The following is an 18,658-nucleotide window of genomic DNA, read 5'->3' on the forward strand; positions in this document are numbered from 1 at the left end:
TCTTTGATTGATTGATGTCTAACATGTTCTGTTTCGTAACTACTTGTTTGAAAATAAATAATACAAATAATAATAAAAGAAACAAAATGCACGTAAACAAACAAAACAAAAAAAATGTTGTTGATAGCAAATAATCATTATTATTATTATTATATAATCATAATATTAGTATTATTATTTGTTTATTATTTATTTTATTTTAGGTTTTGCACACCAGCATGTTTTTGTGCACCTTGTAATTTGACTAATTTTCTTTTCCAGCCCATATTGTCGGTCCGTATGAATCTGCCTTCATCATAAGCCGTCATGTTCTTCTGTGATTGATTAAAATGCTTGACAGCTGCTTTGGTCTCTATTCAAACACAGATTCAGTTATTCAGCTTTGAAGGTTGAACTTGTTACTTTGCATTTGGCCACAGATTCCCCGCAGTTCATTTCTTTTGCAGAAACCCTTGACTGTTTTAACTTAAATCTACTCTCTGAACATATTTCTATATGATATAAAGACCCTAAATCAACTGAAAGCCCATCAGCTTTTACACACTCCAGACGCTAAGTATGTTATTACCGTGAGCTAGCGGTCGCTACACAATAGGATCTGAACAATCGCTGAGTGGTTTGAATGGGACAAAGCTGGGAAATAATAGCACTGCTGATGTTCGAGGAGTTTAATGAATACCTGTCAGCGCTGCCGGAGGACAACAGCGTCTCCTCCGGGGGAAGTGGGTTGGTGTCTTCCTGCGACGTGATTGGTTGTTCTGGGTGGAGGCGTTCCCTGAGGACGGACTGATGAAGCATGTGTGTGCATACGTGCCGATGTACATGTGACATGAGAGGTTCACATCTGGGGTCAGATATGTTCTCCTGCACCGATTCCATCAACAACTGAGTAGCAAGGAGTCATTGATTATTGTTTTATAGTAATAAAATAAACTTAAAAAATAATACAAACGTAAAAATTATAACAAATGCATTAGAAATTAGAAACTTGAAAACATTATTCATTCATTTTTGCTACAGCAACAAGAAAGATTTTTGGAATGCAACATTGGTTATCTGTTATATTAATGATAACATAAAATAATATAAATAATATAAATAATAATATAAATAATAATAATAATAATAATAATAAAACAATGATTTTTTTATTGAATGATTCATTAATTTGCAAATATATCCATCTATCTATCTGTCTGTCTGTCCATCCGTCTATCTGTGGATTGATGGATGGATGGATCTATCTAAATTTGCTATAAAAATTATTCATTTGTTATGGCTCATTTAAAAGCCTCTGATTTGTCTTTGTCAGGAATCATTCGCAATGCTCAGTCACTGAAACTTAGTGAAGACGGTACGCTGAATATATTTCACACATTTGTTTGCGCATGACAAAAATACATGTTCCCTCACAAAGCCTGTACCGTGAAGTCTTGATACTTGTGCCAACAGCAGAAGCAGCACAGATATATTTTGCGATGCGAGGTCTGGTTTTGAAGCAGTGTGTGTGATATGCATGAGGACTGGCTCCTGTGGATCGGATGTGTCATGTGGAGATTTCTCAGCAAGGACAACTGGCTTGAAATCTTGAATTCATGTCTAATTAAGAGTTTGCTGGCACTGAGACAGTCATTAGGGCTTTACTTTTGTTATTAATGTATTAATTCAAAAACAAAAACGTGAACACAAATAAATTAGATATATTTGTTTAGTGTTTAAGATGTTTCGTAGAATGTTCAAGCTGGTCTTTTCCATAAAATGAAGGAATTAGTTTATTCATTCAAAAATAAAATGCAAATTCACCACCTATATATATAGGTATATTTTTATTTTTGACTTCATAGATTGATAATTGATTCAGTTGCATAAAACACTCATTGACACAGAAATCACACACTTCATCATTTACTGTAGGATCATTTTGTTCATTTTTAAACAAAATTCAATTGATATTTAAATGTAAAATGTGGGTCTGAAACTTTCTTGTGTGAACTTAAAATCAGTCTCACATTTTGTTTTTTTTGTTTTTTTCTTCCAGTGAGAAGTTTATGGTGAAACTCAACAAAAATGGTGGCCCAAAAAACCCAGAGAAGGTGGACCGTCTCTGCGCCCTCTTTACGGTGGGACCAACACCTGCTATTGCTATGGATAAAAAAAATACACAGAAAAAATGGACACTAAATAGTGTCTCTTCCTCTTATTTTCTCACAGGACTTAAGCAACAAGGACATGAAGAGAGATCTGTACATTGTGTCCCAGGTCATCAGGACGGGTGAGTGTCCCGTCTCATTTAGCCTCTTTCCCTTTCTGTCCCTCCTCAATCCATTCCCTTCATTTGGAGCCAAATGTTGCCACAAGGCATTGCATTTCTGCCAGCAACTGCATCTCTAGAGCTCTTACATAAGTGTGGCACTGCAAGCTTCATTCCAGTTTAGAAAGCGACGGGCGACCGGGAGGCTGGAACAGACCATTCAACCCCCCAAATGAGACAAAACTTGTCCTCTTTTGACTCCCAATGGCCGTTCTTAACCTCGTTTGTGAAGGATTGTGGAAACTTTGATTATCTTTAGATGTTTCTGTGATGGCAGGCTGGTGGAAGATATTTTCCAGCTATAGAAAGTGATATAATTTGCCAGTAAATTGACACAAACATTAATGTAACAACATTGTAATGGCCACTGATCCACATGGGAATGTTTCTCTATAGGCAAACAAGCTAAAATATATACATAATTAGCCGTTTCTTGCATGCACCAGTTGTCTGCTGGACAGGATTTGTATAACCATGCAGATGGCACTATGCACACATATTTCTGTCAGTGATGTATAATGTTTCTTGTTCAGGGCGGATGTTGTTAAACGACTCAAAGAAAGGCCCCCCTCATGTCCAGTACCGCCGGCCGTACGGATGCGCAGTGCTGGCCATGAGCGACGTCCTACAGACCATCTCTGAACTCAAAGAGGAGAAAGACTTCGTGCTCAAAGTTTACACGTAAGCCTCATCTGTGCACTTTAGAGCCATTGATCTGTTTGATTCGTTAATTAAATCGAAAGGAAGTCTTGGGAACTAAGTTTATTATGAGCTGGAGATTTGCATGTCAAAGCCGCACTGTTCCAAACCCTAGTATGCTGCCTACCTAGACAGCATTTTAAGACTCCATAGTCAAGTTATGTCACAGTTGGCATCATTATGTTGCCTTATGGAGCAATCCCATAATGCACTGCGGCAAATTTAAAGAAAAATAGATCTTTAAAAAATGGTGAACTATTAAAGAAAAATGTCAAGAAATACTTGATTAATTTAGTATAGGTGCTAAATAATTATATTTCATATTTGCTTATATGTGTTGCTATGCTTACTATGCTTTTTTATTGCACATTAAGCATAGCATGCTAACATCAATTCTTTTGGAATTATTTTGAATGCTCTAATGTCACTCAGAAGGTTCTATTTCAGTTACATATATATTTCAGTAAAATGTGAATATGTATTGTGCTTACTAGAGTTTGTGCTATTAGCATAGCAGTATGCTAACATCAGACTCTACAAACTGTAAACATTCTAATTCAGTCACTAATGAGGTTCCATTTCAGATCGTATGGTTTTATATTTCACTCAACCTTTATATGCGCTGTGTATTGTTATGCTTTCTGGAGTGTTGTAGTATTAGCATAGCAATCATCATAAGCTATTGGAATGATGTGTGAGCGTTCTTTTTTAGTCACTCATAAGGTTTAATTTCAGTTACAGTAGTATGCTTTTATTTTTTGTTTTTGTTTGATCTAATATTGTTGTAGCTGGTTATTATTATGCTTACTAGAATATTGTTTTAGATTTTACCTGATGTTAATGTGCCCTGCTACTTCAGAATTGTGTTATTAGCATAGCAACAGGCTAACATTAAACTCTATTGCGAAGAATTTTGGACACTCTAATTTAGCCACTGATAATGTTCCATTTTGGACAGTATGCTTTTATATTTCACCCGATGTTTATATTTGCTGTGTATTGTTAGACTTACTACAGTGTAGTGCTGTTAGCGTAGCAACATGCTAACATCATCATTCATTGGAATCATTCGTAAATATTCTAATTCAGAACTATATAGTTATTCTTATTTCACCCAATATTTAAATTGTTGCTTTAGTAAATATTATTAGCATAGCAACATGCTAACATCAAAATCTATCAGAATGATTCTGAGATCTCTAATTCTGTCACTCTTAAGGTTCCATTTCAGTTAGTATGCTTTTATATTTTATATTTCACTAAATATTTTTTATGCCCTATGTATTATGTCCACTAGAGTATTGTGCTATTAGCATAACTACATGCTAATTGTTAAAGTTCAAATTCAGTCACTGTAGTATACTAGGTTTTTCCATAGACAGTAAAAGAAATGGACACAGCGACCCCATTGGAACTCAACTGAGACAACTGAAGCCCATTTTTTTGCGTTTTTAGCACTTCCGTTTCTGACACACAGACTCAAACGATGCTTGACGACGTCAGCAACCTGTCTGACAGATGTAAATCTTCTAGTAGCTGTGCGTGCAAACTGCCATCGTTAATCTTGCAGAGACTGCGAGCTTGAGCGGGGAGTTCTTTGTCGTGAGTGAGCAGGAGGAAGTATTCAGATTAATTATTTTGTATAGTATTTTAAAATGTAACGCCAGTACGCCATATTAAGTTAATTGCCTGCGAGCTTCTCCTCCTGTCTGTACGGTAATGCGACAGAGAGCCGAGTGGTTATGACGCAATCGTTAGCCTATTTTTTACAAAAACTGTTTCTACGGGGCCATAATGTAACATAGAAGGTAATGGAGCCCTTTATACATTGTCGTGTATCTTTAGAAATAAATAATGGACAAACAGAGTCTTTAAATGCCTCAGATGTAAAGTTATTCGCTGTCAAAGTGACGCCAAAATGAATGGGAGTCAATGGGAATGCTAACGCAACTGAAGTTCTGCTACAAGATGGCAGCACGCAGCCGACTTCAACTTCCGGTCGACTTCCTTGCCGCCTGGGTTTTTCGAAAATAGCTAATATTTAGTTACATTCTTGGCTACATTAGCTACAGTTAATAATTTGCTACATTAGCTGCAGTGTACATTTACTTTTATTTATTCCAAAAAAGAAAGCACACATCATTTGTGCCGTGAAGCTCTCTCTGAAATCCTCCCCTGTGGACGGCACACGTGCTCCAGTCCTCTAGCTATCTCCATCACACACTTTCATTACCTCTTAGTGCAGCCATGCAGAAAGCCTCCTCTGTTTCACTGGCTGTGGAACTGACAGAACTGGTAAAAGAAAGAGAAATCAAGGGGGGGGGGGGGTAATAATAATAAATAAAATAAAGGTGTGTGTGCGCGGTGGGGTTTGTTTGGAAACCTCAGCAATCAAAATGACAAGCAGTCATGTGATATTGAGCCGTCAGTGTCTGTGAAACTAGGAGAAATACAGTAAAGTGAAATATCTGTGCTTTTCACTAGCGCTGCAGAACCTCTGACTGACAGTGAAACGTATTAATTGTACATTGTGTGTGAGGTAGCACTGAGAAGAGATTATTATCATTATTATTATTATTATTGTTATAGTTCTTCTTATTAATAATATTGGTTGAAGCAAACATTTATTTGTTAAATCAAACAATTGACATAATTAAAATACACCGTTTATATTATACAACTTCAAACTATATTCATATGCTCATTACATATATACAAACACATGTATTTAATATATATTTAAGATGCAATTGTATTTTTTTCAACCATATGTATTTTTACAGCAGTCTTAGTGAAATGTTTCACCCAGCACAAATTGTACCAATATTCCGCACAGTATTAAAGAAAACCAAATGTAAGACATAGAAACACTTTACTGAGTGACTCAGCAATGATTCTGCAGGGCGAGTCACAGTTCCGCTAACCGGCATGAAACTCTCATACTCGCCCCGGGTCAGCCTTTTGGTTGAGCCCTGAAGGCTTTCCGGCTTAAGTGAGCAGAACAGTATCTCTGTTCTCAGTATCTCGGTTGCAGCATTGGGGAAGACAGGAAAATAGATGCTGATGTATATACATATGTTATTTATATGTATTTTCATGCATGTTTTCAAGGTTCTATGCATGGAAGTGTGTGTTTAGTTTCTAGGGACATCTAGTGCTACAGTAGACTGTTGGGGACATGACAAACCAGACCGACAGTTGATCTGATCGGATTTGCAGTAGATATTCCTTTGTGTCTGGAATGTAGCACTTTCCATCAAAGAGCCTGTGTTGGCTTAATGCCATTGTGAGCAGGCGAGCGATAGACCAGAACCACCCCTGACACCCTTGGTCACCAAGACAGCCAACCAGATGGACTCTGTGGGAGTTCCCACAAAGCATCTGCCCGCTAAGCCACCACAAACACTAGCGTTAGCATAGCGCGGAGGTCCCTTTTCAGCTGCCACGATGGGATCAGACATTAATGACATCACTTCCCCTCAGGCCAGAGAAGTTGCTGTTCTCGAACCTCCGACAGCTAGCACACAGTGATTTAGCAGCTACTGATGTTTGAATGTAGCATAAGGTTCTGTTCTCTCTCCTGAGAGCACCACACTCCTGTGCTTTTAAGCAGTAGAGTGTCGTGACTTGCTTCATTGTGATTGCGCTCAACACTTGACTGTACTTGACTGTGTGTTTTTTTTCACTTACCATTATATCGTCCAAAGTGCCAATTGACAAACGCCATATGCAAATGCTAATGCAGCTCATGCAGACACATGATACAACTTAAAACTCAATATTGCCATTCTCTAGTGCTGCACGATTATGACAAAAATCATAATTGCCTATTATTCACTTGGAATTGTAATTGCGATTATAAATTACTATTATCACAATTTACTTTGAATAATGTTTATACCATTGTTTGGTGCAAATGCATGCCATATTTTATATGAAAACAAATAAGCTGAAAACAGTCTAACTGAAAAACCTTTAGCCTCAAATGTCAACTGTACATCGGACTGGATTCTTCTTTTTAATTATAATATATATATATACAAATGGTATTATAATGTTATTCTTCAACTAAAACTAAAACAATGAAAAAGTTAATGTGTTCAAAAGACAAAAACATATCTTAAGCATGCAGAATAACGTAAGTGGACTTTGAACAATTAATTTCCACTTTGAACGATTACGTAATTGTGCCATCGCTTGTTTTACGCTATTTAAAAATAATTCAGTTCAATTTAATTTCGATAAAGCTGATGATTCATATTTCTCAACATACTGACATTTTTACTTATCATAAAAGACAGTTGTATGGATGAATAAACTATTTTGTTGTATGCTTTGTTTCTTTTGTTTGTAAAGTAGGAAGGGGTTATGGCACTAGTGATACATTTTCATAAAAAAATAAATAAAAAAATAAATCAGTAAAAAAAAATACCTGTACATAGCAATGTTCAGATTAATCACATTTATTTATTATTTGTTTGTCGTTTTGTTTTAGCTTTTTTTGTGAAGTAGGAAATGGTTGTATGACTAGTGATAAATTTCATAAAATATTATTTGGTGTCGAATTCATACCAATAAATGTTATAGCAAATATATGGCAATGTTCAGATTAAACCTATTTGTTTAATTTTTTTATTGAAATATAAACTATATTAAAAAAGTCTGAATTTTGAGATTTTAGCTAGAATTTTAGTTTATAACTCGCTATTACAAGTTATTAACAATATAAAAGAAATGTTTGAAAAATCTCAATTAAAAAATATAAACTAACAATAAAAAGATATACCTATATACACCAATAATCAGATTAAACTCACTTATTCATTCATTCATTATATTTTAATATTGTTTTTAACACCACTGATGAGATGGAGCATGGAGCAAACCTTCTTTTTAAAATTAGGTTAATAATAACCTATTTATTATTATTTATTTATATCATAACCTGGAGATACAAAATAGCAAGTAAGTAAATAAATAAATCAATGAATAAATATCATAGAATATGACAGATAAACGGGACAGGATTGCATGTCTATATGTACATTTGAAATGTACAAAAAAAATAAAGAACAACTTCAGAAATATTGAATAAAATACTAGATTATGAAATATTGTCTTTTTCTTGATTATTTGAAGTTGTTTTCATAAATGTCTCATTCTTGGTCATATTACACCATTCTGGTATGTAACAGCAGCTTTCCGAAAATCCAAAAGACAGATGGAACAGTATTCTCATGGAATATCACGTTTTACTTGGAAATATGTCATTATACAAGTAAAGTGCAAACAGAATTTTATGTTGAATTGAATGTTTTTTAAGCACTCACTCTTTTGCAATATTTTGAGAAGGGATTGTCAATGGGTCACGGGCCACTACTCGAGAGTATCACTGGGTATTGTGGCAAATAATTAATTTTCTTTGACTGGAAGAAGCGCTGATTTTATTTTAAGTCCTGGCACTTTCATGAGCATACTGCAATGCCCCTTAAGGACAAGACCTTTTACTGTTGAATTACATATATACTGAAAAATTACACTTGTTACTCCAAGCATCTGGGAATCACTTGAATACTGATGCAGCGATTCCACCTGCTTCATCCATACCACAACATATAATCTTGCTATAAAGATTGTCCCCTTTCTTGTCTCTTTCACAGGTGTAATAATGAAACTGAGTGGTACCAGATTCATGAGAACATTATCCGCAAGTCCAGCACCAAATACACCGCCCCCAGCACTAACTACGGTAAGTGCACTTCCAAGATGCTCGTACACTTGATTTATCATTACATGAGGAACATTTAGCTTCAGTGAAACTGAACAGTCCCTCCAAAGAGTCTTTCCATTATCCTGCTTTACTGCTGTAGTCGACATTTCACTTATTTTGCTGAAATAACTGTAGGTGGTTGTCTGCTTGTTAATTTGACATTCTGTTTCAAAATAAATGAAACCTGCGCGGGGAACTTTTTTACTTTTACATGATTTAGCTGATTCAAACTGGAATTTTGGTAAATATGGCAGCACCTTTACAGTTAAAATGCAAAGTACTCATGACTGTCAATTGAGTAAAATTACAAGTCACATGCAAAGCTTAAGCCTCAATAACCAAACAGAACCTCTATGAAAGTCATTTTCTGCCACAAAAAAAAAAAAAAAAAATTAGTGAATATAATTGCAACTTTATCCCACAATTTGAGTTTTTTTTTTCTTAGAATTCTAGTTTACATCTCACAATTTGTTCTTTGTTTCTCTCAATTCTTAGTTTTCATCTCGTAATGTTTTTTTTTTTTTTGCTCTTTTTTTTTATTTAGTTGTTTTTTGTTAGTTTTTTTTTTCAGAAATGTGAGTTTATATTGCAAGAAAAACGTCGCAATTACCTTTTTATTTATTTGACATTTTTCATCCTGTTGCGGAAACAAGCTTTTGTAAAGCATGTGGGAAACGATGAAAGATTTTAATTGAATATTGAATATATTTTAGACAAGTAGAAATTTAGAAGATATTTTCATTTTAATTAAACAAAAAACATATTTATATTTAATTTTTAAAAACATATTTAACATATTTAAGTTTCACAAAATGGTAGAGTGTTGTGGGTGGTCTCCAGGGTGTTTCTCTGCTGTTGCCAATGTTTTTTTTTACCCTATTGCTATGTGGTGGCTTACTGCTAAGATGTGGTCACATTAGTCATTGCCAATAGTGTAGCAACTGACAGTAGTCACTTTCAAACCAAGCAGCTTTATGTCGAACGTCCGAGAAATGATGGAATAGTCCAAAGTAACATTGAAAAGCTGGATCAGATCCCTAAAAACCCTCAAAATGAGCTGCATCAGCAAGCAAAGTAATGCCAGTCTAAGTCCAAGTGGAAAAGAATATGGTAGAGGTGTGTCTTGAGTTATCGTTCAGTAGTATTTGGTATGTTAGCTTTTCTAATTAAGAGTTTATTCCACCATTGAGGGGACAAATTTCTGGACTCGGATGAACAGAAACCCTTCCCACTGGGAACAGACAGGAGCCAGGCAGTCAGAATGACTGATTGCAGCAGGCGGGCCGGTGTGTCTGATTTAATGAAGAATTGAAGGTAGTGGGGAGCCAGAGTCATTAGCAGCATTGTAGAGCCAAAACAATGTCTTGATTGAATTGAACTGTAGCAGTTACTGGCAGCCAGCATAAAGACCTGAATAAAATTGTAACAGAAACAAAATCTCTCTGGTACGTTCTTCAAAACTAAGGCCCATTTTACAAAATAAATGTTAACATAATCACGAGGATAATTACAGTGGTTGTCAAGATGAAGTTGTCTCACATTTCCCCTGAATTCTTCTTGTCGTGCAGGTCTAATCATCTCACTGCAGCTGTTGAGGGGCGACATGGAGCAAGTGCGCAAGGAAAACCCTATCATATTCAACCGCGGCGTGGCCATCACACGCAAACTGGGCTTCCCTGATGTGATCATGCCAGGTAAGTCTCATGAAGGCCACGGCTGGATTTAAAGTTTTGTTCAGGACTGAATGAATGCAAGAGAAATGCCTTGATTTTATACTCTTGGTCTGAAAGTAGACTGTTGCTGTAAGATAGGTTTAGAATATGTTCAACATAGTGATAGTTGTTCATACACTGTGCGCAATATGTACCATATCGGTTATTGACCTATATTAGATTTAGAAAATATATTAGCTGTATAGTTCTGGATGCTCATTTTTCTTATTTTTACATCATTTAATGCTCATTTAAAGTTTGTCTTTAAACATACTAGTAATTTAATAACTTTGTTAAATGTAGTCTTTAGAAAACTCAAAATAAACATCCATTTTTGTACAATGTTGTGATGCCTGAATTTACCTTTAGAATTTATTTATAAATTTTGACAAACACAGTATAACATATGAATAATTACAGTATAGTAATAGTTATTAATATGCAATGGACAATATGTCGGTATCATATCGGTTATGGCCGATATTCAAATTTTGTAGATATATTGGCCGATATTATCTGCTTAGTTCTCCATGATCGTTTCCCTTATTTTTACATCTAGATCATATTTGACCAGCACTTACTTAAAGATAGTCTTGAAAAATATGAATTATTAATAATAGCTTAATTATAACGTGTAATTTTAGAAAATCTTCAAAATTTAATTGTAGATTACAGTGGTGTGATAAATATACTTGTTGTGTTTTTTATTAATGTTTAATTTATTTTGAAAAATATATACATATACAATTGTAATATTTACAACGTAGTAGTAGTTATCATACACAGTGCACTATATGTTGGTACCATATCGGTTATCGCCATTATTAGAAGTTTTTAATATATTTGCTGTTTAGTTATGAATGGTCACTGCTAAATTGTGACTGGTCATTTAATGGTCACTTGAAGTTAATCTTTATAAATGCTAATAATTTAATAATTTTTTTAAATGTTATCTTTAGCAAATCTCAAAATGAATAACAATTTTTCAGTGTCGTGATCTCTAAATTCACCTGTAGCATATACAACAATTAATTTAATTATTGATGTCTTTATTTTAATGAGACAAAATAGTGAAATAAAATTATATTGGCCATTTACAGGTCATCAGCCAAAACATGAAAATAATTATTGGCTTATCATATTAGCCACTATTTTTTAAACTGAAATAGAGTTGACTTTCACAGAATGCTAGGGTGTTGTGGGTGGTTTCCAGAGTGTTGCTAATGTGTTTTAGCCTGTTGTTTTTTGCCTTTGTGGTTGCTAGGTTGTTGCCACAGTAGGTGGTTTCTAATGTTCTTATTGCTTACTGGCAAAATCTAAAATAATTGCAGCATTAAGGTGCGGTCACATTAGTAAAAGAAAATTTGCAGACCAAAACACACAATTGAAGATTCGAACCACCGGTAGCAAAACCTGCATGGATAAATCTTTCCTGAATTTCCAGATCGTTTAAATTCCTATTGGAATTATAGAATTTCAGGTGCAAAAATGTGATGAACAGTGATAAATGTTAGCATACTGTACCTTTACCCAAACGTCTGTTGTTTTTGTTTTGTTTTTTATTAAAAATCTTAAGTTCGGTTCCAAACTCAAAGTTTCCTCACTACCTCACGCCATCTGCAGACCTTTTCATGTGGAGGTCAAAGCGACGGTAAGCCCTGAAGAGAGTCTTGTGAAAAAACCTTTAGCATGACTAATAATCATTATGTAACAGCAAATAATTGCCCACATTGGCTTTTAACTGCATAGAATCAAGCTTATACAAATTATGACCCACATTTTTACACACTCTATCAGCTAGGGATGTAACGATTAACTGCAATCGATTCAAATATATGACGATTAAAATCGGTTTGGATGCTAAACATATCGCGATTCATTTCATTTATATGAATGCATGTTTGAGGGGAACTTACTGTCTTAAGAAGAGTTTAGATGGTATTTTTGTCTTTTCATCTAGCCTCTGTATGTGCAGCGCTATTTTGTTTACAACAGAAACCAAGGAGAGTCTGTAAGCGCCACCTGCTGGCAGAGAGTGAATCTGCAGATATCTTATGTATAGTTTCACAAATTGTGAATCGAATCGTAAGTTGAGTGAATTGTTACATCCCTACTATCAGCTCTCTGCTCCGAACCCCAGAGGGCTTGTAAAACCAGCTGGATTCCTTCCACGTTAAGGCTGAGTTAAGAAATCCCGTCTCTGTTATCCAGAATGCGGGGCCTTCTCAAAGTTGCTCTCTTAATAAAATCGTGTCGCTGAGTTTTTGATGGAGCTCTGCCTCTCCAGTCCATTCCTCAACAGTCTTCAGTGTCAAAACCTAGTAGCCATGTACAACATCTATTCTTTTCATCCATAAACTCGCACATCAGTCTTGTGATCCCAGATGTCCTGCAGTGGTAGGTGGATTGACTGGTCCTCCATCTTCTTCTGTACATTAGATCCCTCTCATTAGTCTCTGAGTCAATGCTTCCTTGTTCTTCTGAAGAGCTCAGTGATTAGTTTCATCCACAGATCGATTAACCTAAAGTAGTACGATTATCATCACAGACAAGACTGTGCTCTTTAAATTCAGCATTTTGAGATGCCAGTAATTCGATGGCTCTCTGGGAGCCATGGTTCTTTAGGTTTCTGAGGTACGTATTTTTCTCATTGGGCTTAGATGATATTGAACCACAGTGTCTGGGAAATTGCTGCATTGACTTCATTCCCCAAAAAGATCAAACTGGACAGGTCTCTAAAACATGCTCCCAGCATTTTCTCCCATTGCGTTAATTAACAATATCTGTCTGTCAAATGATATTAGGTCTTGGATGCAGCAATTAGATGGAAAATTTAACTGTTAGCATTATGAAATGTTAATGACACTTGAAGTGCCACAAGGTTTAGGAATTAATCATTCTCATGATATTTTCAATATCATATTTATTAAGGTATCTTTAGAAGTGATCTTTAGAACAGATTGTTATGTTCTCTACTACTTTGTAATATCAGTTTGTACATATATGGGGATTCATAATGTTTGCAAAGGTCCTCAGACGGTCAGTGTTGTTCTTTATTACTCAAAATGTACAAGTCATTTTCAATTTACGCGCAAAAGTCAAGGAAACTATTTGATTATGCACATTGCACACACAAGAAAATGAGCACATTATTGCGTAAGGTGATTTATGTCATTCTCCCTCAGTTTATCCCCCCTCAGTAAAGCCATTCAAGAGATATCCAGTGGCATCGGAGCAAACTGAAGCTTTTCTTTAAGGTGTATGCTGAAATGTGCATCTCTGAGCTCATAACTGTCTGCAGGGTGGGTGTCAGCAGGAGGAATGCTTTCTAGCAGAGCCACGCTTTATGTTTTATTGCATCAGCTGTAATTGAAAGAAATCAAATTAAACCCACAACTTCTTTCACAACCAGCAAAAACTTTGTTCCCCTGAGTAGATGGGTAAAAATTAAGCGGTATTCCAGAGAGAGTCTGTGTTTATTTTGAGTGTTATGATTCAGATGCTTGCCGCTCGGTGGAGAGAATGTGGGCTGCTGGGTCATGGATTGAATGAGGTTGATAATGAAAGAGTCATCTGAAAACCAAGCTCACATGTGGAGTCACAGTGTAAATACAGGTTGAACTCAAGTTTGACCAGATTCCTTTCAGCCTTTCGCTCCTAAAATTAAGCTGGACAAATGAATTGATCTTTTTGTACAGTAGCAATAGCTTTTTTTACAGTCTTTAAAAGTGAAGCTGAATTAAGTGTGATGAAGCCATCCAAGATTACATGGGTAACACTTTAGTATAGGGACCAATTCTCACTATCAACTAGTTGCTTATTAGCATGACTATTATTAACATATTGGCTGTTTATAAGTGCTTATAAAGCATTTATTCTGCACGACCATATACCCTAATACCTAAACTTAACAATTGCCTTACTAATTATTAATAAGCAGCAAATTAGGAGTGTGTTGAGGCAAAAGTTTGTTAATAATGTGAATTGGACCTTAAAATATAGCATGACTGTTACATTTTCTCTTAAGCTTGAACAAAAACACACAGAAAATTAACTCTCTACAAGTGGCAAGTTTATCATCAGTTTTTTGTCTAGGTTGTATCAACGTGTTTAACCCATGTGGCAACACGTGTATATACTGTATGTTGAGTTTTCCTTGCAATAAATATTGAAAACGAAAATATAAGTAACAAAATTACAACTTATTTGTAACAATTGCAGTTTTATTTAGCCAAAACGAAAATACTCATATTACCAAACAATGTGTGTGTTTTCTCCCATAAAGGCGACATACGCAACGACCTCTACCTCACGCTGGAGAGAGGAGACTTTGAGAGAGGAGGCAAGAGCGTTCAGAAGAACATCGAGGTCACCATGTATGTGCTCTACGCTGACGGAGAGATCCTCAAAGTACGTCAGACTGCCGAAAAAATAAAGGAATAAGTTGCCAGTAATAATAATTCTGTAATCATTTACTCATCCTCATGTTTTTCCAACCCTGTAAGACCTCCGTTCATCTTCAGAATTATATATTTGATGAAATCAGGGAGCTTTCTGACCCTTCATAGACAGCAATGCAACTGTAACGTCCCCAAGTCCAGAAACGTAGTAAATACAACAGTAAAACGGTCCATGCGACATCAGTGGCTCAATTTCAGTTTTGCAATGCTTCGAGAATATTTTTTTTGTCCAAAAAAAAAACTATAGCATAAACAACGCTAATTACGCACATGATGTTCATGTGCATGCTTTTCCCACGAACGTAAAAAACGCTGATTACGTGCAATATGATTTTGGTTTCTCTCCAAATTGGCAGAAGACGTAACTCGGTAGAGTAGAATGGTCGAGTAAATTATGCTATTTTTGTTTGTTTCTTTGCACAAAAAAAACCAACAACAACTATTCTCGTAGCATTGTAAAACTGAAGTTGAGCCACTGATGTCACATGGCCTGTTATACTGATTTATTTACTACGTTTCAGGACCTGGGAACATTTCAGTTGCGTTGCTGTCTGTGGAGGGTCAGAAAGCTCTCAGATTTCATCAAAAATATATTAATTTGTGTTCCTAAGATGAATGAAGATCTTAAGGGTTTGGAACGACATGAGGGTGAGTCATTAATGACAGAATTTTTATTTTGGAGTGAACTAACCCTTTAAGGGAATTGTGTTGTACGATTATTGAAATAAAAATCACAGAAACAAACAGTAGGGGTTTAGACTGGCAGAAGTCTCATTTTGTGGGTAAACTATCCCTTTGAAAAACATATCAGTGATCTGTAGCTCATGTGGTGAATCATTTAGTCCAAACAAAATTGAAGTCAGTTTGGAGGAGTAAATGAGTTTCTGATGTATTTTACATAAGCCCATCATAAATGTTGGTGTCGCAAACTTTAATGCACACTATAAAGCCACATAAAACGGTTTCCATTTCTTCTATCTTTTATCAGGAGTGCATTAGTCTGGGCTCAGGAGAACACAACATCAGCGAGTACCGCTCTTTCGTCCTCTACCACAACAACAGTCCGCGCTGGAGCGAGGTCATCAAACTGCCCATCCCCATCGACCGCTTCCGAGGCTCCCATCTCCGCTTTGAGTTCAGACACTGCTCAAGTAAGGACTTTGCACAGTACTGGTATCATCTTGCACATATTGGTGACCCTCTCTGTGAAATCCAGGCTAAAGTCTCAAACTCTAATTGTGAGATAACAAGCATCAAAGTTTGATTTCAACATTAATTTCACTATGATTTCAATCTTAGTCAGTAACAAAGATATCAATGTTACATTTTCACAGAAAGTTCTTTACCTTTTGAAAGATGATTTTATATAGAAAACAGTAACACACCAAAACATGACTGTAGCTGGGTTTATATAGAAAGGGTCAGATTTTATTGAATTGATTTTTTTAATGACATTCTGATCTGAAGACTTACACTTAATTAACTGATATAAAGATAAAGTGTAACTACATATGGATTTTGTTATTTAGAAGAGAGAGAAATGGATGCGATAATGTTTTGTTGGGTTTTATACGATGCATTAATTTCTCGACATACTCAAAAAACATTTTCTTTCTTTGTTTTTTTTTTACTTGTTTTATGAAGTGATATGATTTTTATTAACACTTGAAATTTGACAAGCACGTTGGGAAATATTTAAACTATTTTTTGTTTTTATAGCAAAGGACAAAGGAGAAAAGAAGCTTTTCGGCTTTGCTTTCACTCCACTCATGAGGGAAGACGGCACCACGCTGTCAGATGAGAGCCATGAGCTTTACATCTACAAGGTGAAGCAGACATTACATAAAAATTATGTGTTTACCATAAAAAAAAGAAAAAAAAAAGAATGCAAGATCTGTGGAAGACTTGCTATTCCATAACTGGATTTTTTTTATGCATTACGTAGATAAATAAATAAATAAATAAATATATATATATTATTTTATATATATATATAATTATTATAATTATTATTTTTAATGTTTTCTATATATATATATATAATTATTATAACTATTATTTTTAATGTTTTCAGTTTTGGTTAATGATACTAACCATGTTAAGCTCTCTTCTGAATGTGGATCAGTGTGATGAAAACACCACCTTCAGTAACCACGCGCTGTACCTGGGGCTGCCCTGCTGTAAAGACGACTTCAACGGCTGCCCGAACATCCCGTCCAGCCTCATCTTCCAGCGCAGCACTAAGGAAACCCTCTGGATATCCACTCAGCTCTCTTCCACCAAACTGACTCAGAATGGTAATTTACTAACACTCGCTAACAATTTTTCCTTCACCCATGAGTTGTTGCATCTACTTTTCAGAGAATATAATGACACTTTCTTCTTGTGTTTGTGTTGCGAAGTCGATCTGCTGGCTTTGTTGAAGTGGAAAGCACATCCAGACCGTGTAATGGACATTTTAGGGAGATTGCGGCATGTCTGTGGGGAAGAAATAGTCAAAGTGAGAGCTCTGGCTTGTTTTTCTGTCTTTAAAAATAACAGATTTTAATGTCCGCTTAATGTAATTCACATCCATTTTCTGTTTTCCACTCCAGTTTCTTCAAGACATCCTCGACACGCTGTTCTCCATTCTGGATGACAACACAGACAAATACGGACCCCTGGTGTTTCAGTCACTGGTTAGAAACTTTAACAAATGGCATTTCTAGGACAACGGCATCGCTTAACTAATGTTAATAATTCACCGCTGTAAGAACGGGTCTGATTTCCATTCATCAAAAGACTGAGACCCACAGATACTGTGTGTTTGCGTGTGTGGACACCCTTTTATGCACTCGATTCATCTCTTTCATGAGTGCCCATGCTGTGTGTGTGTGTGTGTGTCTGTCCTGAAAATGGAAGATTTCAGCTGGCGTGGATCCAGGCATTATTAGGCGTTCACAGCTGGTTGATAGTGGCGTCTCCAGAGAGCCTTTAGCTTCTCGTACTCCTGTAAAAAGAGTCAAGATGTTCTAGCCTCTCTTGGCCTGAATACATCTGTCATGTTTCTGTGTGGAGAATAGAGAGCCTTCGCTGATGCATTATTCTTGCTCTGATATTCATTTGGCAATAAATGTGTTGCCTTGTCGTCTCATTTTCATTTCATTCAAAGGAATAGCTCACCAAAAAATTAAGGAACCTTAAGATAAGGAACCTCCTGACTCCTGCTTTCCATCTCTGTCTAGGTGTTCATCATCAATCTGCTCCGGGATAGTAAGTTTTATCACTTCCGGCCTGTGATGGACACCTACATCCAGAAGCATTTTGCAGGAGCGCTGGCTTATAAGTAAGTCCATGTATTTTTACAGGATATTTTTCTCAAGATAAACTGGAAGATATGATTTTTCAAAGTTGTAAATAACCCAAAGAATACTAAAGTACCTTTTACAACAAAATACTATTTCATTCGTAGTACTTTAACATTTAATTCGATGTGTTACTCGCTGTTTCTTGGTAATTAATCTTTGTTAATAATTGTGTAATTTTTTTGTGAAAATTGTTTCTACATTTTTCTCAGTGTATCGTTTGAGCAAGCAAACTAATCTTAATAAAGAATAAATCTAAATTAAGATATACACACATGTATATATATATATATATATATATATATATATATATATATATATATATATATATATATATGTATGTATTTATATATATAAATCTG

The 18,658-nt window shown here is 35.5% G+C and overlaps 1 protein-coding gene across 8 annotated transcripts in view; it reads left to right on the top strand.

Moving 5' to 3' along the window:
• Window positions 1–18,658, top strand: part of LOC127943262 (dedicator of cytokinesis protein 3) — a 165,251-nt gene that overhangs the window by 117,293 nt on the left and 29,300 nt on the right. For all 8 annotated transcript variants that reach the window (XR_008149612.1, XM_052539586.1, XM_052539591.1 and 5 more), the window contains 12 exons: window positions 2,039–2,120; window positions 2,212–2,272; window positions 2,845–2,992; window positions 8,671–8,759; window positions 10,349–10,474; window positions 14,778–14,902; window positions 15,941–16,103; window positions 16,672–16,778; window positions 17,078–17,249; window positions 17,355–17,452; window positions 17,547–17,630; window positions 18,177–18,277. Coding sequence is in view for 7 of the 8 variants with exons in the window: in XM_052539586.1 (XP_052395546.1) it covers window positions 2,039–2,120; window positions 2,212–2,272; window positions 2,845–2,992; window positions 8,671–8,759; window positions 10,349–10,474; window positions 14,778–14,902; window positions 15,941–16,103; window positions 16,672–16,778; window positions 17,078–17,249; window positions 17,355–17,452; window positions 17,547–17,630; window positions 18,177–18,277 (1,356 nt within the window). In the remaining variant the exon portion in view is untranslated. The remainder of the gene's footprint in view (window positions 1–2,038; window positions 2,121–2,211; window positions 2,273–2,844; window positions 2,993–8,670; window positions 8,760–10,348; window positions 10,475–14,777; window positions 14,903–15,940; window positions 16,104–16,671; window positions 16,779–17,077; window positions 17,250–17,354; window positions 17,453–17,546; window positions 17,631–18,176; window positions 18,278–18,658) is intronic.

The sequence above is a fragment of the Carassius gibelio genome, chromosome A22, assembly GCF_023724105.1.
Source record: "Carassius gibelio isolate Cgi1373 ecotype wild population from Czech Republic chromosome A22, carGib1.2-hapl.c, whole genome shotgun sequence".
Classification (NCBI taxonomy): domain Eukaryota; kingdom Metazoa; phylum Chordata; class Actinopteri; order Cypriniformes; family Cyprinidae; genus Carassius; species Carassius gibelio.